Below are 24,823 nucleotides of genomic sequence, written 5' to 3' on the forward strand. Positions count from 1 at the left end.
CTCAATTCAGGACCTTGTGCTTGCTTGCTGGGCAGGTTTTCTACTACTTGAGTCATGTGCCCAGCCATTTTTGTGTTGAGTTATTATTCAGGTAAAATCTCATGTTTTTGGCAGGCCCAGCCTCAGACTGTGATCCTCACATAGCTGCGATTTGATGGGGGTCTTATTATTATTTTTGTTCATGAATGAACATTGATTTTTTTATTAAATAGTTTTTTTGTTGTTATAAAGGTGATGCTGTTTCATAAGTAAGGAGTACATTTCTTTTTGGACAATGTCACCCCTTTCTTTGCTTCTTCCAGTTTTTCCCTCCCATCCCTGTCTACAACTTGTGTAGTTCATTTTCAGCAGTGTCTACTGAGTACCATGGTTCCCATTTGTTCACCCTTTGTCTCTTGAATGTTATTTTTTAAAATCACATTTCTGTCCCTCATTTGATATGATCATGTGCTTTTCTTCATTAGTCTGTTAGAAGAGGATTAATTGAATATTTGAATATTGTGCCAATCTGCATCTCCAGAATAGATTTAATCTATGTGTGGTATATATATTATGCCTTATATATTGTTTACTATATTTACCAATGTTTTATTGAGAATTTTTTACATCTGTGTTCAAGAGGGAAATCGGCTTATAGGTTTTCTTCTTTATTAACAGTATTTGTCTGGTTTTAAAACCTGGGTACTGCTGACTTCATAATTTTAATTTTCTAGAAGAGATTGTGTAGATTCAGTGTCGTTTCTTCCTTAAATGTCGATTAGAATTCTCCAGTAAGACCTTTAGGGCTTGGATATTTCTTTTGAGAAGCTTTGGAACAACAAATTCTATTTCCTTACTAGTTATAGGGCTCTTCAAAGTACATATTTACTTCATCTTGAGTGAGTTTTACTAGTTCATGGTGTTTAAGGAAACCATATATTTCATCAGAGTTGTTGAATTTATGTGCAGAAAGTTTGTAATTTGCTGTTTTCTTTTATCAATTGTGGGCCTTGACCTTGGGGATGGGCACTGTCTCTGAGCTTTTTCACTCAAGGCTAGCACTCTACCACTTTGAGCCACAGTGCCACTTCCAGTTTTCTGTTGGTTAATTGGAGATAAGAGTCTCTTTGAACTGCAGTCCTCAGATTTCAGCCTCCTGAGTAGCTAGGATTACAGGTGTGAGCCACTGATACCAGGCTCTGTTTTCTTTTTAATACCAGTAAGAGGGGGGAGGATGGGAAGGGATGGGAAGGGGAAACAAAGGAGGAGGCTACAATGCTTGATAAGAAATGTACTCATCTTGCCCATGTAATTGTAACCTCTCTTCTACAGTATTTTCACAATAAAAAAAAATACCAGTAAGAAATGTCTTTTAAGCATACATGATACTCCTAATTTATAGTTTCTATGCTGTTTCATTGGTTTCAATAGAAATTTAGCAATCTTATTAAATCCTTATTAAGAGCCACCTGTGTTTTCATTGAGTTTTTGGAATATGAAAAAAAATTAGGGGGCTGGGAAGGTGGCTCAGTGGTGGAGTGCTTGCCTCGCATGCATGAGGCCCTGGGTGTGATTCCTTAGTACCACATAAGCAGAAAAAGCCGGAAGTGGCGCTGTGGCTCAAGTGGTAGAGCGCTAGCCTTGAGCTGAAGAGCTGAGGGACAGCGCCCACGCCCAGAGTTCAAGCCCCATGACCGGCAAAAAAAAAAAAAAAAAAAATCAGTTTCACTAATTTTTTTATCTTTTGTTTGTCATTTTCTCCTTGCTTGGGGTTTATTTTGTTCCTCTATTTCTAACTATTGAACTTTGGGGTTTTTTTTTTTCTATCTTTCATTTTCCCCTGTTGTGTTTGATGTGCAGTGTTTGGAGTGGTTGCTCTAGAGTTTTATAATGAACAGCTTGACTTTTCAGTGTGTGTAGAAACACTATTTTACCGAGTGAAGCTGAGTGTTGAAGCTTCCCACTCACATGGGTCTCTGTTTCTCTCCTCTTTGTGTTGTATTTGTCTTGTATTCGCCCATATACATCTACTCTCTCTTGATTTTAAATTGCTCCAGACTATTAGATGTTTCCAGACAGACCATTGCTTTTGCTCTTTCTTTGTTCCCAGTGTTCAAATGTCTTCCTTTTCCATCTGAAGAACTTCCTATAAAATCACTGAGGACATCACCTCTTCTTGATAATGCCTTTATTTTTCCATGATTCTTTTTTTCCTTTATTGCTATTTTTGATTGACACATAATAGCTAAGTGAATTTATGGGGTGCCACGTGATACTTTCATACATGCATACACTCAAAATTCTTTGTGGGGTGTGTGTGTGTGTGTGTGTGTGTGTGTGTGTGTGTCCCCGTCCCTGTTGTGGGCCTTGAATTCAGGACCTGGGAGCTGTCCTTGAGCTTTTCTGCTCAAGACTAGAGCTCTACCACTTCAAGCCATAAGGCCACTTCTGGTTTTCTGGTGGTTAATTGTAGATAAGAGTCCCATGGATTTTCTCCACCCTGGCTGACTTTGAACAGCAACCCTTAGATCTTAGCCTTCTGAGTAGCTAGAATTATAGGCATAAGCCACCAGCATCCACACCGATCCCCAGAATTCTTGAAGAACATCTTTCCTGGAGATAAAATTTTACTTCTTTTTCAGCACATCAGCAGGGTTTTTCCCCTCTGTTTCCTTTGGGCTTCCTGATTTTGATGAGAAATCTGCAGTTATCTGACTCATTGTTTCCCTGTTTCTCCAACTACTTTCAACATTGTCTTGTTTTTAGCAGTTTGGTGATAACATGTGTGGGAGTGTATTTCCTTGGATTTATCCCTTTGAAGTTTGTCATGCTGTTGAATCTGTAGGGTTATGTCTCTCAGAGAGTTTGGGAAGGTTCCAACCATCATTTTTCATGTATGTGCTCAGTAATGCTCTTTGTCCCTTTTCTTCCTGGGACATGATGGATGATCTGGTTTTCTTGTGCAGACTGAGAAAGCTCTTTTCATTAAGTATATTTTATTCTCTGTGGTTCACTTTGGATAATTTCTATGGATTAATCATCGAGTTCATAAACACATTCCTCTGTCATTTTAGTCCTGTGGCTGAGCCTGTCCTGTGACTTTCTGTTATTGTGTTTTGCCGTTCTGAAATTTCCATTTGGTTATTATTATTATTTTTTCATTAGTGATGGAATTGATCCTAGAACCTCTGGCATGCTAGCCAAGTCCCCTACCACTTGAGTCACACCCCAGCCCTTAGTTTCGTATTTTGTTCTTGTTTTTACTTTTTTCTTTAAAGTGGTATGGGATTTGAAGTAAAGGTCACTTACATGCCTGACTTGACTGTACTACTTGAGCCATGCCCCTAGTCCCTTTTTATTTTAGTTATTTCTCAGGTAGAGTCTCCAGATTCTGCCTAGGGCTGGATTCAGGCAATGATCCCAGTGTAGCTGAAAGTATAGGCGTGCATCACTTTGCCCAACTTGTTCTTTAAAATAGTTTCTTGCTAACTTTTTGCCCAAGTTGTCCTTGACTTGTGATCTTTATTTCCCAAGTAGGTGGGATTATAGACATAAGCCATTGTACTCAGCTTTGTATTTTGTTTTTAAGAGTTTTTTTGTTCGATATGTCTTCAATGTACGTTTCTGCCACTGTCTCCTAAATAACTATAATTCCAGGGATATACCACCTCGTCTGGTTTCCGTTTGTTTTTTTGGGGGGAAAAACAAACAACTTAGATATTTTTTTGGTCAGTCGTGGGCTTGAACTCTGGGTCTGGGGCCTGTCCCTGAGCTCTTCAGCTCAAGGCAAACGCTCTACCACTTGTGCCACAGTGCCACTTCTGGTTTTCTGGTGGTTACTTGGAAATTAAGAGTCTCACGGACTTTCCTGCCCAGGCTAGCTTTGAACTGCGATCCTTAGATCTCAGCCTTCTGAGTAGCTAGGATTATAGGCGTGAGTCACCAGCGCCCGGCTAACTTGGATTTTTTTTTTTTTTACTGATACTATTTTCCATTAGTTGAAGGACTTTTTACCCTTACTTTGTATTTAAAATAGCTGACTTGAAAACACTGTCATATAACCCAACTGTATATGCTATTATAGTCTTAATTTTTTTTGTATGTATGTGCCAGTCCTGGGGCTTAAATTCAGTCCCTAAGTGCTGTCCCTAAGTTTCTTTTGTTTACTGCTAGTGTTCTACCACTTGAGCCACAGCTCCATTTCTGGCTTTTTTGGTAGTTTAGTAGAGATAAGAATCTCAAAGATTTTTCTGCCCAGACAGTCTTTGAATCTCAATCCTTAGAGCTCAGCCTCCTGAGCAGGTAGGATTACAGGCATGAGCCACTGGTGTTGGGCTTTAATAGCTTTTAAGTGGAGATTTTCCCGTTTTATTCTTTTATTTACTAGTCATCTTTCTGATACTGTGAGAAAATATCAGAGGCAATATACTTATAAAGAAGAAAGGTTCATGGTTTCACAGATTTCAATCCAGGGATTATCAATCTTATATTATGGCTTGGATTCTGTAGCACAGGAAGCCTCTCAAAGCATGTAGATAGCATCCTGGAAGCAAAAAGAGAGAGGGAGTCTCAATATCACCTTCAGGGGTTTGTTCCAATGACCTAGCTTCTACCCACTAGACGCTGCCTTTAAAAGATTCCACCACTTCTCATTGGTTACGTCAGTCTGGTGACCAAACCTTCAATGTAGGGACCTTTGGGGGAACATTTAAGATACAGACTTCAACACCAAATAGTGTTGGCCTGTATATTGACCATTTCAATATTACACTAGGAGGCTGTGGGTCTCATTTAAATGCTCTAGAGAAGGTGGATATTTTCGTCTCATCAGGTCATTGATTCTTCGTGGCTTCAGGCTGCAAGTTCCATCATGGCTATGGATCGTGGTTTCAATGTCAGGTCCATTTTCAGAGCCTTTATAAGTGCTCTTCAAGTCAGTCCCATGTGTGTACCATCCAGGGACTCATGGGGGGAGAAAGATGGAAAAGTAATGGGGTTTTTGGGCTGGGATATAGCTCAGTGGCAAAGCACTTGCCTAGAAAGTGCAAAGTCCTGGGTTTGATCCCTAGTACCAAAAAAGAAAAGACAAAAATGTGCATTAAGTTTTGGGATTTTGCTTTAGCATTCTGGAACCACAGCTCTTCCAGTTAGAGAGCAAAGCTCTTCTCTGTCAGAGTTCAGGTGCCTGTGGGCAGCCATGGATAAGAGTGTATGAGGGAACAGAGAAAAGAAGAGAGGAAATAAAAGAGAACAATGAAATGGCTGTCATTGGTATCTAGAATGCCAGAATACCCTCCCAAATCCATTATGTTAAAGATTTAGTCTCCAGTAGGGGGTGGAGCTTAATGGCAGGTTTTCAGATCATTGGGGGTGTGTCTTTGAAGGGTCAGTCAGGACCCTGTCCCCTCTCCTTCTTGCACAGACCCTTGGAGTTCCTTCTTGGCTCAGAAGCAAGCAGTGGGAGGCAACTCCATCTCTGCTGAGTATCTTGGTGACCTCAGCTTGGGGTGCCCTGACCTGACTACTCTGCTGTAGCTTGAGAGGAAGAAGTCCCAGCAGCCCAGCCTGCCTATATGGGCTTCCAACCTCCTCTGTACTTCTCTTCTTCAAACTGGCCAGTGGTTGGGAAAGGACCAGGCTGGGCTTGTCTTGTCTTCTAGCTTCCTCTGCTGTGACCTCAAGCCTCGAGCCTAAAGGTCACCTTGGAAGGGCACCTATGGGCTAGATGTGCAGACTGACTTCCCCTCCTGCCTAGCATGTATGAACAAAGCTATCAGCGCTGGCCAGTGCTGTCTAGCTCTGAGGCTACCTGGGTAGAAAAGCTACCTGGGTGAGAATACTCTACTGGGGGTGTGGGGGGCAGGGAGGCAAAGCTACAAAGCAGCAGGTGGTATAGGAGTCCTGCCCCAAATGTATCCCTTTCCTGGAGAGTAGATTGGCTCCATTGTCTGCATCAAACCCATAATCCAGCATTCATAAACGCAGCACACTCACACAGGAGATGCTTGACCTGTTTTTCTCCCTTAGTTCCTCAGGTGCTGTAGGGGGGGAGACAAATGAGTTTGTTCGTGCACAGCTTGGATGATGTGTAGGATTCACTAGCTATGGGGCAGCCCCCTGGGGACTCCCCATTGTAGTTGGGGACCTAGGATGAGCCTCACTTTGGGATCAGCAGATCTGAGTCAGCTAGCCCTTTGGTATTGATTCTGAGTGTGACCTAAACTGTGTTTCCCACTGAGCAGTGTGAGAATAATAATAATTCTGTGCTCACTGGCTTGGTTTTCATCTCATTGAATCCCTTGACAGCTCTATAAATAGGCAATACAGTAATGAGTTGTCTACCCAAGATATTACTTCAACCTGTTATCAGTACTTTAAAAATTTCTGTGAGATAGTTTACATACTTGGGTTTTGGGGATTTTTTTGGAGAACTGTCTTTGGATCCACTGTGTACTTTATCTACAGAGAACCTCTCAGTTTAGATCCGTCACCTTTCAAGGACTCAAACACCTCATGGGGTTCATAGCTGCACACTGGACAAAGCACAACTTCCAAGTGTCCCACACTTCAGATTGTACGCCTTTGAAAACCCCCCAAAATAAACACAGTTTAGTATTGGCACAAGAAAAATTGGCAGACAAAAAGAATGTATCCAGGACATTACTTTATCCTGAATTTATCTTGAGCTTTCCTTTTCCAACTGATTGCATGTGGTTTGTAGCATTATCCATAAAGAAATACACAATACACACACACACACACACTCACACACACACACACACACACACACACATGTCATGTCTGGCATTACAATGCTGTGGTCAATATGGACACCATATACAATGGGGTACCTGAGATTGTTATGAGTGACGCCATGTTTTTCTCGCCTGTGCATATACACTGCATGGCGTTTACATGATGGAATTGTCTAGCAATGCATTCCTCAGCGTGTGTCCCCTCACTAAGTGACAGGCCACTGGGCTGTGGCATTTTCTAGGGGAAAAGGGACTAAAGAGGCCAAAGAGCCTGGAAGTGACAGGAGGAAAGCTTAGCAGAAACCGTCCATTGGTGAAGTGGTGTATGTTAATTCACTTGAGCCAATCTTTCTACCCTGTCCACATAGATCAAACCTCTCACGCCATCCGCAAATACACATAGCTACTGTTTGTCACTTGCAAATAAACCAATAGCACACAGGTCTCACTCAGTTTGGCTTGATTCTTTTTTTTTTTAAGGTGCAAGACTGAGACTAGAACTAGGTATCTGATACTTTGGCTCATTGATCATCATTCTACCAGTTGGGCCATGCCTCAACCCCTTTGGCCTGACTCCTCAGAATCTTGGGGGTGGTGAAGCCACCTTGGGCCTCTGAGCAATACCCTCTGCTTTCTGAGATTTTCTCTGGGGGACAGAGGCAAGCCAGGTACCCAGCTGTTTTCAAAACAAGGACCAATTTGTTGGGATTGATGGCCAGGGTGAGGGGCTGGGTCTTCCCAAGGCCAGCTGTGAAGTGTACTCTGCAGCCGGTGGCTGCAGCTTGGGGAGGCCTGTGCTTGCAGCTGTGATCAGCCTGTGGGGAACACCCTCGTGCCTGTCCCTGGGGGACTCTATGGCTTCTGACTTCTTTCTTCTGGCTCTGGACGAATGGAGGCTTTTCTCCAGGGCCAGAGCAATAAGATTTTATCTGTCTGCTGGCTTACATTTTGCAGACGGTTTCCGAATTGAGTTTTATGCATAAGGACTCTTCAATAATATCATTGTGTTTATTTGGATCTCAGCTTTAAAGTGCATTTTTGAGTGTGCACATCATTCCTGCAGAACCAGGGGCCTCCTTTCTGAAGGGATTATAACGTAGCCTGTTTTGGAAACGTTTTCCAAAGCCTGTTATGAAAAAGGCCCTGTGCTCAGGACGGAAGTGTCTGTCCTGTCCTGGGGCAGGTCCAGAGTCAGGGAGATAAGGAAAGAAGAGCATGTAGAAATAGAGTTGCCAAAGTACTTTAGTAGGTACTGTAAGAGGATGCTATGATTCTCCTCTCCCATTATGTTCATAATAAAACATTATTTTCGAACACATAAAACATAGACTGATTACCAGCAGCAACAACAAAAATCCGTGTAGAAAAAAATGGAAAGGAAAAAAAGTGAAAAGCATAACTTCTCAATTTTTTTTTGTCAGTCCTGGGGCTTGAACTCAGGACCTGGGCACTGTCTCTGAACTCAAGGCTAGCACTCTACCTACCACTTGAACCACAGCGCCACTTCTGGGTTTTTCTGTTTATGTAGTACTGAGGAATCGAACCCAGGGCTTCATGCATGCTAGGCAAGCCCTCTACCACTAAGCCACATTGCCAGCTTAACTTCTCACTATTTGGAAGTGGCTATTGTGGGATCGTGATGATCCCTACATGATTATCACTGAAATTTGTGGACATGTCATGTTACGTGGGAATGGGGAATGAGACTTTCAGATGAAAGTAGAGTTGATACTTCGCTGGCTTTAAGACAAAGAAATGATCCTGGATTATCCTGGATCAAGGATTCTTAAAAGTGGAAGAGGTGAGGCAGAAAGACAGAGTCAGAGTCTGCTACACTGCTGGCTTTGGAGATGGAGTAAGGGGCTGCAACCCAACCACTGTAGGAGGCCTCTAGAAGCTGGAAAAGGCAAAGAAATAGGTCCTCCTTAGAGCTCCCATAAGGAATACAGTCCTCTTCATGCTTGCTCTTAGCTGAGGAGATTCCCTAGGAGGTTCAATTCCTACAACTCTTAAAGATAATAAGTTTGATGGTAAGTTTGTTGTTTCAACAGCACTTAATTGATATTTTGGTGGCCATCTTCCATCTTGTGACATGTACCTTTTTACAAATGAGATCCTATTGACTTGATTGGTCCTATTAATTAAGATCTTGTTGACTTTATTGTCTTATTTACTGTGGTTTATTTTTGTTCTCCTGCCCATGTCGTCTGTTTATATTTTATTCTATAACTTTGACACCTCCAAAGCTATGAATTTGCCTCTTGCTAGCAGCTTTGGTCTCATTCACAAATTTTGATATATTGGATTCTCATTCTCTTGAAACATATTTGTAATTTTGTATATATTATTCTAAGATATATTCCAGGGAAGGTTTAAGAAATGGTTGCCTTATTTAGTTAACTTTTGGTATTCAATCCTAACTTAACCAAATGCTTTCATACCTCATTATCTTAAGTAGGTTTTTTTGTTGTTGTTGTTTGTTTTTTAACTTTCTTTACCAGTCCTGGGGCTTGAACTCAGGGAATGGGTACTGTCCCTGAGCTGCTTTTGCTCAAGGCTAGCATTCTACCACTTGAGCCACAGCATTACTTCTGGCTTTTTCTGTTTCTGTGGTACTGAGAAATCAAACCTGGGGTTTCATGCATGGTAGACAAGCATTCTACCAGTAAGCCACATTCCTAGCCCTTTCTGTAGGGTTAAATCAGACCTTATTATAATACATACTCAAATTCACCCTTCAGAGCTAGCCTACCCTAACTGACACAGATTTCAGTTTCCTGCCAGGTCTCCTTTCCCCTGACACCATCACTACCTTCTCAAGCATTTCTCTATTCATTAGGTCTTATCTATGGACCCTGTCTATACCACTCCTTTTGGGTGTGTTTTCTGGATACCCATCGTCTCCTGCCCGGTATACCAGACTATGACGTTGTCTCAGTCCACTTAGACTACTGTGACAACATATAATACAGCAGGTGACTTATATACAACAAAACTCAACTTTCGCAGTTCTGGAGGCCAGAAGTACATGGGATTCCAGTGTCTGCACCATCTCATTTTGTCCCCATATGGTGGTAAATAATCTCCCTAGGTCTCTCTAATAAGGTTACTAACCCATCCATCAGGGCTTTACCCCCATGACCTAATCGCTCCTCAAAGGGCCCACTTTTTCATACCATCACCCAGAGCGCTCAGAATTCAGCATGTGTCTTGGAGGGGACATACATATTCAGACCATAGCCACAGGGCGGCAGACATCTTCCCCATCTTCCACAGTCTGGCAATGTGGGAACATCTCGTCTCCATGGAAACAGCAGAGATGCCCTGATCCAGACCAGACACACTAAGTTATGAGCACAGAGACAACCTAGGTTGTGTTCCGAGACTTGGGAGAATTCTGAATTCCCTTCATCTCTTTGGTATTTGCTCAGCTTTTGTAAATGTTAGGTGGGCTTTTGAAGAGACTATGTGTGCTACGTTAAGAGGGTTAGTGCAGTATGAGTGAGCTGGTGCCCTGTGGTACTATGATCATTGAGGAAGAGCCAGAGAGAGGCCCAAAGACAAGGCTGTGAAGGAAGTTCCCCAGTGGCCTTGAGGAGGAGCTGAAGAGGCCATGCATGCTGGATGAGGAGAAGAGGAAGAGCCAGGTAGAAGAGAAGGGTGGGTGTGAAGGGAAAGAGAGTTTTTGTCAGTATTGGAAGAACAGGTAAGTTGTTGGACAAGGAGAAATGATGAGGAGGTGGCTGGCGGGATAGCATGTGAGGAGACATGTCTTTCCTGTTCCATAGGATTGAGTAGCCAGTGGAAGAGATCTGTTCAGCATGATTGGCTGGATATGTTTCTGGGCTCTCAGCTGTGACTGAAGATCTGTCATGGTTTAAATAATGAAATGACCCCCCGCCCCCCTCCACCCGCACTGCCTGACTGGTGTATTGAAAGCCAGTGTCCAGCTGGTGGCACTGTTTGGGGACATGTTAGGAACTTGAGGGGATGGAGCCTTGTTGGAGGAAGTAGGTTAGTGGGGGTGGGCCCTTCAAGGCTATGTCTCTTGTGTCTGGCTCCTTCCTCCTGCTCCCCTCATTTTCCTCTGCTCCTCACCTCCAACCCAAAGCAATGGAACCAGGTGACCCTGGACTAAACCCTCTGAAACCGTGCGCCAGAATAAGCCTTTCTGCCTTTTAAAACTGTTTCAGGTATTCGTTACAGCGATGAAAAATCTAACACAAAGCACTGGACACTTGGTTCCCAGTCACTCAGCTGAGTGTTCTGGATACACCAAGACCTAGAAATGAGCACTTTAGGAGGACAGTTGCAGTGCTTATGCCACCAGGCGAGCCTCTCTTGGACCATTGGTAACTTCTTGTAATGAGAAGGTGATGGTCCGTATGTGGCCTGGACTGTGCCCTGGCAACCAATGGCATCTTGCCCATTGGTAGGAAGGTAATGTTCTGCTCCTGCTCATCCTGGCCTGGGATTTGGCAGCCATTGATGATGGGCAGGTGAGGTGTGATGTGTATTCTAGCGGAGGTCCTCCAGCCACAGTGAGGGGCAGAGGTTGCTCCAAATCCATCCACGTTCTTGGCCCCAAGTCACTTGGGAGGAAAGGTTTTGCTCTTCACACTGAGATACTGTTTTTTTTTTTTTGTTGTTGTTGTTTTGTTTCAAGTCTTACTTCTGATCTCAACAAAACCTGCAAGAATCAGAGGCCCCTTCTGTGCAAATCAGCTCATTAATTTGCCTTACTTAGAGGAACACACCGTGCTCTGGTCTCTTTGGTGAACATTAACACTTTTTTTTTTTTTTTTAAAGCAAGTGTGAGTCTGTCAGGACAAAGCAACACAATAACATGTCCTTTATCTCAGAAGAGCAGAAAGAAAGAAGTGGCCAGACTGTCCTCCCCATAAACAGGGAGGGGTGGCTCCGGGTTGGCACTTCCATGGAGTGCTGTGAGTGAGAAGTCAGGGGCTGTCACCAGGATGAGGTCATAGTGCCTAGGGCTGCAGGAAGAACAGTAGTTATCAGCCCCAGGGAAAGAGGTCTTAGCGCTGGGGAACCCACTGAATGCACACTGATAGATAGATAGATAGATAGATAGATAGATAGATAGATAGATAGATAGATAGATAGATAGATAGATAGGTAGATAGATAGATAGGTAGATAGGTAGATAGGTAGATAGATAGATAGGTAGATAGATAGATAGGTCTAGGTCTAGATCTAGATCTAGGTATAGTTATCTATATAGATAATTTATCTATAGATATATAGAGACACATATATATGTGTGTGTATGTATATATACGTATGTATATCATAACCTTGAACTCAGAAGGGATTCTCTTTCTGTCGGGGGCTGACTGAAATTGATCTTGAGCCATGCAGAAGGGAAATAAGGTCAGAGTATCAGGCTGAAGGAGACTCAGAAAGGGGATGGCTTGAAGGAATCCAGGACAGCGTCAGGAAGTAGCTTGAGAAATAGTCAGGGCTCCATAGTAGATGGCTTGCACTGGCATTGGCCAAATTGTGACTCTGTCTCAAATGCACCTTCTAGGAGAAGTCATCTTGGCTGAAGTCACCCCATCTGACCCCATCTGGGCTTTTAGTAGTGCAGCTGTTCTGGGCTCCCACTTTGCAGGGGAGAGGGCTAGAAAATGCCTAGAAGGTAAAACAGGACAGTCTAGGTGTGGACACTTTGCTCAAGAGCACTGCTTTGGCTACCCTGTTGCCAGGGGTTTCTTTTTCTTTTCTCTCCTCCCCTTCCCTCCCCCTCCTTTTCCCTCCCTCTCCCTCCCTTCATCCTTCCCTCCTTCCCTTCCTTCCTTCTCTCCCTCCCTCCCCCTCCCCCTCCCCCTCCATCCCTTTCTTCTTTCCTTCCTTCTTTCCTTCCTTTTTCTCTTCCCTCCCTCCCTCCTTCTTTCCTTGCTTCCTTCCCTTCTTCCCTTCCTCCCTCCCTCCCCCTTCCTCCCTCCCTCTCCTCCTCCCTCCCTTCTTTTTTTCCTTCTTTCCTCCCTTCCTTTTTCTACCTTCCCTCCCTCCCCTTCCTCCCCTCCCTCCCTCCCTCCCCTCCCCTCCCTTCTTCCCTCCCTCCCTCCCTTCCTGTATCTCTGTCTCTGTCTCGTATGTGTGTATGTGTGTGTCTCTCTCTGACACAGAGTCTCCCTCAAGCTTTTGAACCTCCTGTCTCAGTCTCTTGAGTGCTGAGATTCTAGGTCTGCACCACCATGTATGGCACTGTTACCATCTTAAATGAGTCCTTAAAAGTCCATGGTTACAAACCTAATCCATAGTCTGCTGATGGTATTTGGAGGTTGAGTCTTTAAGAGGTAATTAGGATTAGATGAGGTCGTCATGGTGTTAGTGGCCTTATAAGAAGAGGAAGACAGACCTGAACTAGCACCTTTTCTGTCTCGCCACGTGATGCCCTTTGCCATGTTGTGATGCAGCAAGAAGCCTTTGGCAGATCCCATCAGATGCTAGTACCCTGCTCTTAGAGTCTCCTTCCACAAGCCAAATGAACTTCTGCTTATAAACAACAACAATAAAAGCAGGTCTGTGGTGTTTAGTTCCAGCAACAGAAAACAGACCAAGACAATTCCTTGTGTTCCTGGAATGCACCAAGCTTGCTTCTTCCCCAGGGTCTTTGCAGTTGCTGCTTCCTCTCTTCAGGACCACTTCCTGGACAGCCAGGATGGTGGGGCATCTCTTCTCCAAGAAGAGGTGACCTGATCTGAAGAATGAACTGTCCAGAGGGCCAAGCATGCAATTTTATGTATCTGAAATATTTATTTTGTTTGAAATATTTATGTTTATGTATCTAAAATATTTATTTTGAATTAATTGTAGATATGTGCTATTTTAAAATTTTTTCCAAAATAAAAAAAAAAATCTCAAAAATTTCCTAGATAACCTTTCCCCTTCCCCTAATGTTAACTTTTTGTCTCAGCATAGAACAGACACCGGAAACATAAGGCATTGATCTGATGTTATAACACTATTATTTAGTCTCCAAACCAGATTTGATTTTTTTTTTTTTTTGATCGATTGTGGGGCTTGAACTCTGGGTCTAGCACTCTATACCACTTGAGCCACTTCTGGTTTTCTGGTGGTTTTTATTGGAGATAAGAGTCTCACGGACTTTCCTGCCCAGGCTGGCTTTGAACTGTGACCCTCAGCTTCCTGAGTAGTTAGGATTACAGGCGTGAGACACCAGCACTCAGCCATCTGATTTGAATCTTGTTGATTCTCCAACCCATGTCCATTCTTTGGTTCCCTACAGGATCCTGAATGGCATGATCTGTGCCCGTCTGTCATTCATGACCTGAACACTTTTTTTTTTTTTTCAAACTTTTTGATTGTTAGAGGGGTAATGAGTACATTTCTTTTGGGATAACATCACCCCTTCCCTCACTGTCTCCCAGTTTTCCCTTCCCATCCTCATCCACACTTGAACACTTTGGAAAAGGCTTGGCCAGCTCTTTTGTAGACTCTACCTCCACATGGGCTTGTCTGATAGTGTCTTATATTAGAGTTTATGAACTTTGGGCAGGTATCTCATTGGAGTGACAGACCTTCTGCAGGGCCTCACATGTTCAGGCTTGGGATAGTCATTTTGTGTGTGTGTGGGAGGAGGGGGGATTGGCCTCATTTTGCATTCATGGCTGGCACTCTACCACTTGAGCCACACCTCTAGTCCAACTTTCTGATCCTTAATTGGAGATAAGAATCTTGATGCTTTGTCTGCCTGGGCTAGCTTCAAGCCTTGATTCTCAGATCTTGCTTCTTGAGTAACTAGGACTCAGGAGTGAGCCACTAGTACTTGGCTTTTGTCTTATTAATATTGATGGTGACATTCTCCACTTGGGATTCTGTCCTTGTGGTCACTTCCCCGTAACTTTGGGGTGGTGTGTCAAGACTCCCAGGAGATGGTTGAACCAATGAATGGTACTGAATAAACCCTGTATATATTCTATATTTCATATAGATGAAAAGCACATATACAATGAAACTTACTTTATAAATTAGCCACAGTAAAGGATAAACAATTAGCTAACAGAACAATTATAACCATGTACTCTCATCAAAGTTATATGATCTCTCTCTCTCTCTTTCTCTCTCTCTCTCTCTCTCTCTCTCGACAACTTCTTGTTTTCTAATCATCTTGTTACAGTGAGTAACTGGACATGGGGATGGGGAGTTCTTTGACCTTTTTCCTTGGTAATTAATAAATCTCTTGAAGCAAGATAGGAGGATGGAAACATTTATCTCCCATCAGACTGTTGCCTGCTAATTTAGCATTCATAGATAGTGTTTCACCTATAATAGTCATTACTATGCTGTTTGCTTATAGTGTGTATGATGGTTAATTTTTTATGTTCATCGTTTGTCAACATTTATTAATTAAATTCTACTATATGGAAGCGCTGCCCTTCTTCCCCTTGATTTATTATTCAGCCATTTGTTCATACTTGTCTGGACTCAGGTATGTTTATTTTTATTTTAGGGACTATAATCCATTACTGTCATCATTTATGATTTTATTCACATGACCCCAGGTTGGGCCAAAGAGGGTCCCTTTAAATTGGATCCATTGTCCTCTCACCAAGTTGAGGGTGGGATTTTCCATGGTGTAGTGTGGCAGGCTGTCTGAACATTGGGTATGCAGAGTGCTCTGTAGAGGAGAGGCCATCTTGCGGGAAGAGAGCCTGCCTAAGGCTGCAGCCTTTCTTAGAGACACCTAGGGTGCTTATGCAACATACCTGGCCCAGAGCTACTCACTATTTGGCTTCCATTGTTTTCATGCATGGATGCCATGCTGTGCCAGGGAGTCTGGGTGGGTGGGTGGGGATTTGGGGTAGACAAGGTTACTGAACATGTTCTTAACGCCTTGTGATACCTTGTAGCCAAGTTCCCTGTGATAAGTAGGATCTCATGGGGAACCTGAGTCATCATCCCCCTGAGTGTTCAGTGGCATCCATTGATGGTGGGCACATCTGAGCCAACCTTTAATCTGGGTCTAGAGCCTTTTGTCACTGCAAATCTTGTTGCTTGGGATCCCTGCTTGGGCTCTGATGACGGGGCCAGGGCCATGTGGGCTGTCATTCTTGGTCTAGAATGAAGAAACATCCCCGTGTCACCAGCAGGTACTCACTGGTTCTCTGTCCCAGATCCCTGTCCTCCTTTCCCTCCATCACTGCTTGCCAGGTTAGGACGCATGATGGACAGCGTCTGAAGGCCCGCAGAGAGGCCTGGCCACAGCTCAGACAACCTGGCTCTGAGAGCCCCGTCTCTTCCCATAAATAAACCAGACGAGATCCTTCATCAGATGGTGTGGCCTGGTTTTTGTTTTAGGAAATGTGGACAAGAAGGGGCAGCAGACAGCCTTAGGCTCTGGCAGGGCTACCCGCCCAGGAGCGGCAGCTGGGTAGGCGGGCAGAGGACGGTCGGCGGTCAGCCTGCCCCGGATACCACGGCGGGCCTCAGCGAATAGAGCAGGAAAGGAAGCCGGATTTGAAGAAAACCAAAGTGGGGCAGGGTGCCAGGACTCTCATGTACCATGAGGCCTGAGATGCTTAGAGAGGAGCTGGTAGCCAGGGACCTAGGGAGGTGACAGCCTGTAGTGACATGTGAAAGTCAAGATCCTTTGCCTAGGAAATCTTCCAGACCCAGAACTCTAGAGCATGTAGGCATAGAGGGCAGTACCTCCACTGAGCCTTGCCATCCCCATCTCAAGGTTTATCCCACCTCTGGGGAAACTGAGGCTTAGGATGGGAATGGCTGACATAAGCAGTGACGAGTTGCATCCTGTCTGCATCTTCTTTTCTGGGGAAGCAGGCCACCTGGGAGGAAGCAGAGCTTTGCCTCCTACCTCCCTAGAACCAAGCACTTCCACCCCGAGTCCCTCTGCCCTCAAAAGCAGGAGTTGCAAAACTAGTCATCCAGCAGCTCTGTAGACTCAACCTTGAAATTGCCCAGAATATTCTGGGGGTGCTGTCAGCACGTGGGGTGTCCCTTGGCAGGTGCCCTAACCAATCTCTTGCAGATAGCCACAGGAATGGAGGGAGGCAGGCTGCAGCCAGTCCCAGATCTGGGCTCTGGAGCAAGGCTCCTACTGGTCTTCAGAGAGTGGAACTGGATTAGAAGAAGAGGTCTGCTCACTTCCCATTGGCCGTGCACCACTTGGGTCTGCCTCGTCTGATCTGTGGCATGCAGTCAGGACTGTCATTGAGGAGAGAGTCCTACCTGGCCAGCCCTGGGCATGCTTAGACTTCAAAGGAACTGATGCCTTTTCACTTGCCTGACTTGTAGCCCACTGGGGAGTGGTTCAGACAGTGACCTGTGCAGGTGACTCGACCCTCTCCTCCTGCCTGAGCCATAGCCCTGCCCAGCTAAACCCTCCAGGCATATAACGTGCTTGCTGGCAGCCAGCTCTGCCTGTGTGGTGCACAGTGGTCCCCTGCACTGTACTCCAAATTTATATGTTCAAGTCGTAACGCTTCCTCCCCACCATTCCTTCAGAATGTGACTGTATTTAGAAACAGGATCTTCAAAGAGGTGATTAAGTAAAAGGAGGGCACTAATCCAATATGACTGTGCTTATAAGAAGAGATTAGGATACATACACACACACACACACACACACACACACACACACACACACACACACACACGCACACGCACGCACGCACGCACGCACTCACCCACACAAGGACTCAGAGAAGATAGCCACGTGCAAGCCAAGCAGGGTGGCCTCAAAAGGAAGCAATCTGCTGAGGCCTTGAGCTTCCAGCAAGTGTCCAGAACAGTGAGAGAATGGAGTTCTTCTGCTCAGCCTATGGTACTTCGTTACAGCAACCCTAAAAGTGCACTGGAGGTGTGGATGTCAGGGTCTGTGTAGTGTGTGTGTGTGTGTGTGTGTGTGTGTGTGTGTGTGTGTGACTTCCTCTTGGAGCATTTAGTCTGGCAGCTATGTAGTGAATGCCCATGGGGTTACCTGGGGTCATTAGTTCCCTTAGGTGAGGCCTAGCAGGCTTTATCTGCTTTCTAGGATGAGTCACCCTCAGGTACCCCAAGGATGGTAACAATGCTTGCAGGCTCTGGGGCCTTGTTGTATATAAGTGGCTGATGAGGTAGGGAATACTTAACCACCCCCCTCAACCTTACTCTCTTCCTGAATAACATACATCTAGGGGAAAAGTATAGGCTGGAACTTAGACCAGCCACTGTACCCCCTGCCCAGACTGTGCAGGATCTGTCTGGATTGGGCAGGGGCCGGTGGTGCTGAGACATGCAGGCTTGTGGGGATGGGTGAGAAAAGTGGATGGGCAGTATGTACAGGTCTTAAGGTAGAGAGGGCGACTGGGGACAGCCATACAAAGGTGTTGGATTCCAGTTGGCATGGGCTGCCCCAGGATCCAGTGCCAGCCCAGGCAAGGGCCTGTTGGTGGAGCCTGTTGAACAAGGAACTTGGACATTATTTTGTGAGCTCTCTCCTCTACCTCTCATTCTCAAGGCCACAGTGTGTTGTCGTCCAGCTGGTGAGATATAGTAGCTCAGAAAGAAAGATCTTGCTTTTTTGATAGCTTGGCAAATGTTCCTGTAGCAAAAAGTCATTTTTCTTCTTTAGTGGAGAGCGCCCTGTTATTTATGTGAATGTTAATTTGCGACTGGGGACATTCCCCGACGCGGGCCTCATACTGAGCGAGACCTGGGAAATGTCATCCTAAGCATCTGGCAGGGATGCGTGTCAAGTCTCATGATGGAGGGGCAGAGCTGATGTGGTCCCAGGGTCTGAGCTTGACCTGCTGACCTCTTGGTCTTGGCCAGGTCTGGTGAGCTGTCTACATTTCCTGGAGTTATCCCCAGCGTTGGCATGCTTAGATGCTATGGAAATGGATTGCTGGTTGCAGGGACTGAGTGGGGGGACATTCCGGGCTCTCTCAGGCTGGACAGGTCAGCCCCTGAGGGAGCTATCTTAGTGTTGTCTGATTTAGAGGGCAGGCTGGCTGGCCCGCCCCCATGCTGGCCTCAATGAGGCTCTCTTGTAGGCATCTTGTTTATCCCATTTTTCTGTGTCTCTTTCTGTCCTTGTCTACCCTATTCCTTTTCTCTCTGTTCCTTTCTTCAAACAAATGGTCTGTTTTGATACATGCCTTTTGTAAAAATCGCAAGAACTACAGAGAATACAATAAAAATGTGAAACTTACCCCAGACCTTATCACAAACTCTGTTAAACATGTTTCCAAGCAACTCCCATGTCTTCATAATAATGACAACGATAATAGATTCTTTTTCGAGGCACTGTGCCGACTGCCCCACCTACCGCATCTCATTTAACCCGCCTATCAGCTGTAAATCCTATTAGGAAACTCATTTTACAGGAAAACACCCAGCACAGAGTCCATGTGAAGGGCCTTGGAACCACTCTGTCATTGCTACATCACAGTGAGGTTGGGCTCGGTCAGGGCCTGCCTTCTCAGACACCAGTGTGTTGTACACCCATTTGTTCTTTCAGTGGAGAAAAATCTGTAAAAACCCTTTTGATCCAACATAAATTTGTGAGGATGAGTAGAACTCTTTTGCAAAGTTTTTGAAATATTTTGCGGTTTCTACTTATTGTGATAGTGCCTATGTTTTATTCTTCGGTCATGTAACTTACATGTTATTTTGTGTGTTCTTTTTCTATTTGTCTAGTCTTCTATGTTTATTAGATGGCCTATCCTCAAGAATTGGGAAGATGCATGTTAATTTTACTAGTGGTGGCTTCTCTGACTTCAAATAGTCTTTTATTTCTCTCTCTCATGCTAGTACTAGGGCTTGAACTCAGGGCCTGAATGCTGTCACTTAGCTTTTTTGATCAAGGGTGTATTCTACCACTTGAACCAGAGCTCTACTTCCAGCTTTTTGGTGGTCAATTAGAGATCAGGGTCTCATGGACTTTCTTGCCTGGGCTGACTTTGAACAGTGATCCTCAAATCTTAGCCTCCTGAGAAGCTAGGATTATAGGTATGAACTACTGGTGGTGTCCAGTTTCTACTTCCTGTCCACCATGAGAAGAAGAACCTCCTCCTGTCATGGTGTTCTGTTCAAGTGCACATGGCCAAGAACCACAGTCTGAACCAAGATAAATCTTTCCTTTAAATTGTTCTCCCAGGTGTTCCAGTCACAGCTATATGAGAGCAACTAATACACAGCCCTGTGATTGGTCAGTAGTGAGAGAGTCAGTTCCTTCCCAGAAAGCTCCAGGGTTGCCCTAATCCTAGAGGGATCACTAAGAGAGGTGGATCTGTCTGAGAGGCTCCATCAGGTGACACCCTTGGAGTGGCAGACACATTTGGGTGGCACTCTTGCTTAGGTCAGCATGAAATCCACTTTTCTTAGCAGGTGGAGCTGGATGGCTGTTGCCATATTGTCCAATGGAACCATACAGATACATTGTTGACAGGAAGAAGGGGAGTAGGAGAGATTCTGATGGCAAGAGTATGGAAAGGCTCTGTGTATGTGTATGTGTGTGTGTGTGTGTGTGTTTGTGTGTGTGTGTGTGTGTGTGTGTGTGTGTGTGTGTGTTAGAACAAAGCTCAGGGGAAAAAAAGAGGGAACTAGCACTGATCTCTGCTGCCTTGTCTTTGTCCAAGTCTGGCTTCCTCTGTGTTTGACCACTTGCATACCTGACATCATGGGTGAACCAGCATACCACCTTATCGATTGAGTTGGAGTCTTGGGAACTTTTTTCCCCACTAACCTGGGATTGTGATCTTCCAAATCTCTGACTTCCCAAGTTGCTGGGACTAGAGGTAACAGTTACCATGCTTGACTTCTTTCTACCCTTGATTATCACCACTGCCTCCTTGACAAACACCTGGCAGTCTTTGTGCTGGAGGTTGCAGAAATGACAAGGTTGATGGTAGAACCTGTTACAGTCATGCACATGTGGTCGGCCTGCTGGTATGCTGCAGCCTTGGACGCCCACAGGAGGAACCAGTGAGGATAAGCAGACAGCTTTGCCCAGGGGAACAGGACGCCAGCTTGTTTCCTATGAAACCTTATCACTGAGGGCATCTGTGTTTTGAATGCTTTAAAATTCCAGGTAGCTGAGGATAGCAGTTAAGTCTTCGGATACTTATAAAATTTTTATCTCTTAGTTTCCATTTCTAGTGACTACTTCACCAGAAAATCAGACAGCTAAGGAACCTGGGCATCAAAGAAGGCGGTCAGGTGGGCATTTTGTAATTCACCAAGATCTGAATCCTGATGACTTAGTGGCCAAAGTACTGAGAGGTTCTGGGTCTCTGCGGTGACACCCAAGATTGGGGACAGAGTGCTAGGAAGCATCTCTGTCCCACAGGGGAAAATCTGCTTGGGTTTGGCAGGAAGTCACAGACTTGCAGAGTGAGTGCTGAGGTCTGGGTATCAATCTTTCTGCAAGACACCAGGCTGGGCAGGAATGGGATGAGACAAGCAAGCCCCCCAACAGACTCTCAGTTGGGTGCTCTTCAGACTGGTGTGCTTGAGTGATTTCTTTAATATTTATTGAGTTGAGAGGGGAAACTGATTCTTATTAATAAAAAATTACATGTAAAAAACAGATAACACTTGCCACTGGCAGCAGGAAAATCAAAGTCCTAGAAAAGAACTCAGCCCAATGGAGCTTATATTTTGTGCCTTGTTCTCTTGTCAGTTTTCTTCTGCAGTTTAGACAGATTGCTCCTGGGATGCATACTAAAGTATTTGAAGATCAGGCATTTTATTGATGAACTCCACTTTCTGTATGAAGAGGAGACCCCCTCACCCACCAGTGGTCTTGGAAAGAGATCAGCTGATCTTGTGAGAGTGATAAGCATCTGACCATCCATTAGTTTGGAGGATGATTGTCCATTGGGCTTGAGGGTGGGTAGTCACTTATCTAGAGAGTGATCTGTCCCTAATCTCAGGAGGCTCACGTGCTGCCTTTGGAGGTGGTTGTATATTGTTTTCCTGATGGTCATCCATTGACCTTAGGGTGGGACAGGTGTCACCCAAGTTCATCAAGATGACATGTGTGTGTGTGCATTTCCTAATAGCCAACAATTGATGGGCTGGTGCTAGTGAGGAATATATCAAATATCTTCTAGTTGAGAACATTGTTGCCTTGAGGTCTCTGGTGGTGGGAGAAAAACCTGACACTTCATTGGACACTAGTGGCCTTCAGGTGGACACCTGGCAGGGTCCCTGCAGGCAGTTTGTATTCTGGCTTCTTGATCATTGTGGAATCAATTGCACCCAGGGTGTTCATGTCAGAACCTGACCTCTGGGGCACAGGAGATCCTAGACCATCTTCCCCTGAGATCTCTCATCAAAAACAGTTGTTCCTTAGCATGCTGATCATACACTTACTGTCATGGGACGCCCCATAGGATTACCCTAGGTTTGGGTTTGTGCTATAGATGGCCCTTAGTCCCAAGTGCAAGAGGGCTCCTTGGTACCCCAACATCCTTCTTTAATTGTCCGTAATAGGTCTGATGTGGCCTGAGGTCAGGGGATGCCTCAGTCAGGTTTCCTCCAACTCTTGGACTCAGTTTCCTCATGTGGAAAGTAAGCAGGCTTGAGTGACATTGCTTCTAACCACACGTACATTGGTTCTGTGTTCCTGGCTGCACATGCACTAGTAGCAACCTTGTAAGGGGAAACAGATTCCACTTATAGAGTCCCAAGGAGCTTTGGCACCTTCTCTGAGGTCACCTGACCAAGCTGAAAAGGATGCTGGGAAGCCAGAGCACTGGATTCCTGCTTAGATAGCCCATATGCGGCTGCCCCCTCCAGGGTTAATTCCCACACTTCTTAAATGAGTTTTACTTAAGGCACCTTTCAGACAACAGTCTCTCCCAAAGCCACACACATAAAGGAAGGTCCGTGACAGTGTGCTGGAATGAATTCTTGCTGTTGTAAACATTCTCACCATGTGCCATTGGACTGGAGCCACCCTCTTGCCCTTCCCATCTGTATGTCTCTCAGAGGACATGTCCCCATGCTTTGGGGTCATCTATTTACTCAGCCCTCAAGCATTTACTGACTCCCCGCCAGTCCTAGACACAAAGATGAGTTGGAAGTGTGGGGACCTGCAGGCTTCCCCCCAGATGGTCTCCTTGCAGCCCGGCGAGCTCATTCCGCTTGTTCCTACTGCCCTTCCCTGGCCTCCTGCACCTCCTGGACCACTGGGTGTGGTCCTTGTGGCTCTATAGCCTTCTTCTTCACTACACCACCCACGGGGACCTGGTATTTGCTTCTTGTGACTGCTATAACAAATTCCTTCTACGGACAGAAATTAATTCTCCTACAATTTCTGAGGACCTTAAGTCTGAAGTCACAACAGGCTGGTTGCAATCTAGGGCTGAGTTTTGTCTTCCAGGCCCCTGGGGAGAAATCATCTTTGTTTTCTCTCAGCTTCAGGTAGTTTCTAGCATTCCATGGCGTGTGGCTTCATCCCCCAAATCTCTGCATCCCTGGTCACTTCTCATCTTCCTCTCACTGGTCAAAATGTGCTCTGCCACCTTTATTAGGGAAGAAGGCATATGATTACACTTAAGGTCCACTTTGACCATCCAGAACAATTCCCCAAGCTGGAGAGCCTTGGCTCGGTCCCATCTACAAAGTCCCTTTTTACCGTCTAGATTACCACATGCAGGGCCAGAAACCAGAAACTGGATAATTATTTTTCAGGAGTTGTGTGTGTGTGTGTGGCGGAGGCGGGGGAGGGTAGAAAGGGGGAAGGCAGGGGAATGTCTTTCAGCCAATCACAGACCAGAAACCCTCCTGACCCTGGCATCTATCCCCAAATTCTATTCCAAGTTCTTTCTCAGCAAACTAGTATCTATGTCCCATTTTTTGCCCAGATTGGCCTTGGATGGCATTCCTTCTATCCCTGCCTCCCATGTAGTTGGAATTACAAGTGTGAACCATTATAATTGACTTTTTCTTTGTGATAGGGTATCACTAATGTGTTGCTCCGGCTGGCCTCAAATTACAATCATCCTGTCTCCACTTCCCAAGTAGTTGGGGTTACAGGCATGAACCATTGTGCCTGGTTTAGAATTCTACCTTTAAAACATGAAATCTCACGGAGTGTTGATTCAGAACTTAAAAAAAAAAAAAAAAGATTATTAGGCCCAAATTGAACATGTGTGTGGGTAAGTTCTGTCCTCACTGGTAGTTTTTAACCTATAACTCGGACCTTGGGCTCCCAGGGATGAGGGTAGTTCTCAGGCCATATTGGATGCCAGATTCTTGGTATCCCTCTAGGACCACCCACATCTGAATTCCTTCTCTCTCTTCTTGGCTTGTGGGGCTTTTAAAAAAGCACAGTCACTTTTCTGGAAGGAAGGCAAGCTGTGTGTGTGATGGGAACATTGTCCCAGGCAGAGCCCTTCCCCTAGACAAGGCTGGGCACTGTCCAGTGGTTCTGACCTTTGAACCTCTGAGTAGATGAGGTGTGTGTGCCCTTCTAGCTCACCTTGGGTTTTATCTGAGAACCGGGAGTCCTGGGCAGGCTCCTTAGATGGGAGGTTTTGTCTCCACCCATGCTCTCCGCACTGCTTTCCTTTCTCTGCACTGGGAATTTGAACATCTTACCTTTGCCCCCACAGGCTGGTCTTATTCGGATGGAGGAGGAGGAGTTCTTCATTGAGCCTCTGGAGAAGGGGCTGGCAGAGCAGGAGGCTGAGCAGGGCCGTGTACATGTGGTATACCGTCGACCACCCACTCCCAAGCCCCCTCCTCTGGGGGGACCACAGGTCCTGGACACAGGTAAGGCTCCTGCAGGTGGGAGGGCAGAGTGGGAAACATCAGATGTCTCCCTAGCTGTTGGAGCTCCTAGTTCCCAGAGGAACATCCTGTGGATGCAGGCCTTAGGTCAGGCTGAGACTCAGGAATGACCCATCTGCATGGCTGACCAGGGGGCATGGAGACTTTTGAAGGGTCCAGTGGTTATTTCCCCAAGAGCTGGCAAGTATTGGGAGAGAAAGGGAGATCCAGACTAGGTCTGCACCCCTGGCCTGAGTGCTATGCCCATAAATACTTCCCCTGCCTCCCCTCTGTTGCCATGGTCCCTGGCATATTGG

The 24,823-nt window shown here is 45.4% G+C and overlaps 1 protein-coding gene across 1 annotated transcript in view; it reads left to right on the top strand.

The window, feature by feature from the left end:
* Nucleotides 1-24,823, top strand: part of Adamts2 (ADAM metallopeptidase with thrombospondin type 1 motif 2) — a 157,857-nt gene that overhangs the window by 42,540 nt on the left and 90,494 nt on the right. The window contains exon 4 of the mRNA XM_042688831.1: nucleotides 24,350-24,509. Coding sequence (XP_042544765.1) covers nucleotides 24,350-24,509 — 160 coding nt within the window. The remainder of the gene's footprint in view (nucleotides 1-24,349; nucleotides 24,510-24,823) is intronic.

The sequence above is a fragment of the Dipodomys spectabilis genome, unplaced genomic scaffold, assembly GCF_019054845.1.
Source record: "Dipodomys spectabilis isolate Male_0828 unplaced genomic scaffold, ASM1905484v1 ptg000119l, whole genome shotgun sequence".
Taxonomy (NCBI): domain Eukaryota; kingdom Metazoa; phylum Chordata; class Mammalia; order Rodentia; family Heteromyidae; genus Dipodomys; species Dipodomys spectabilis.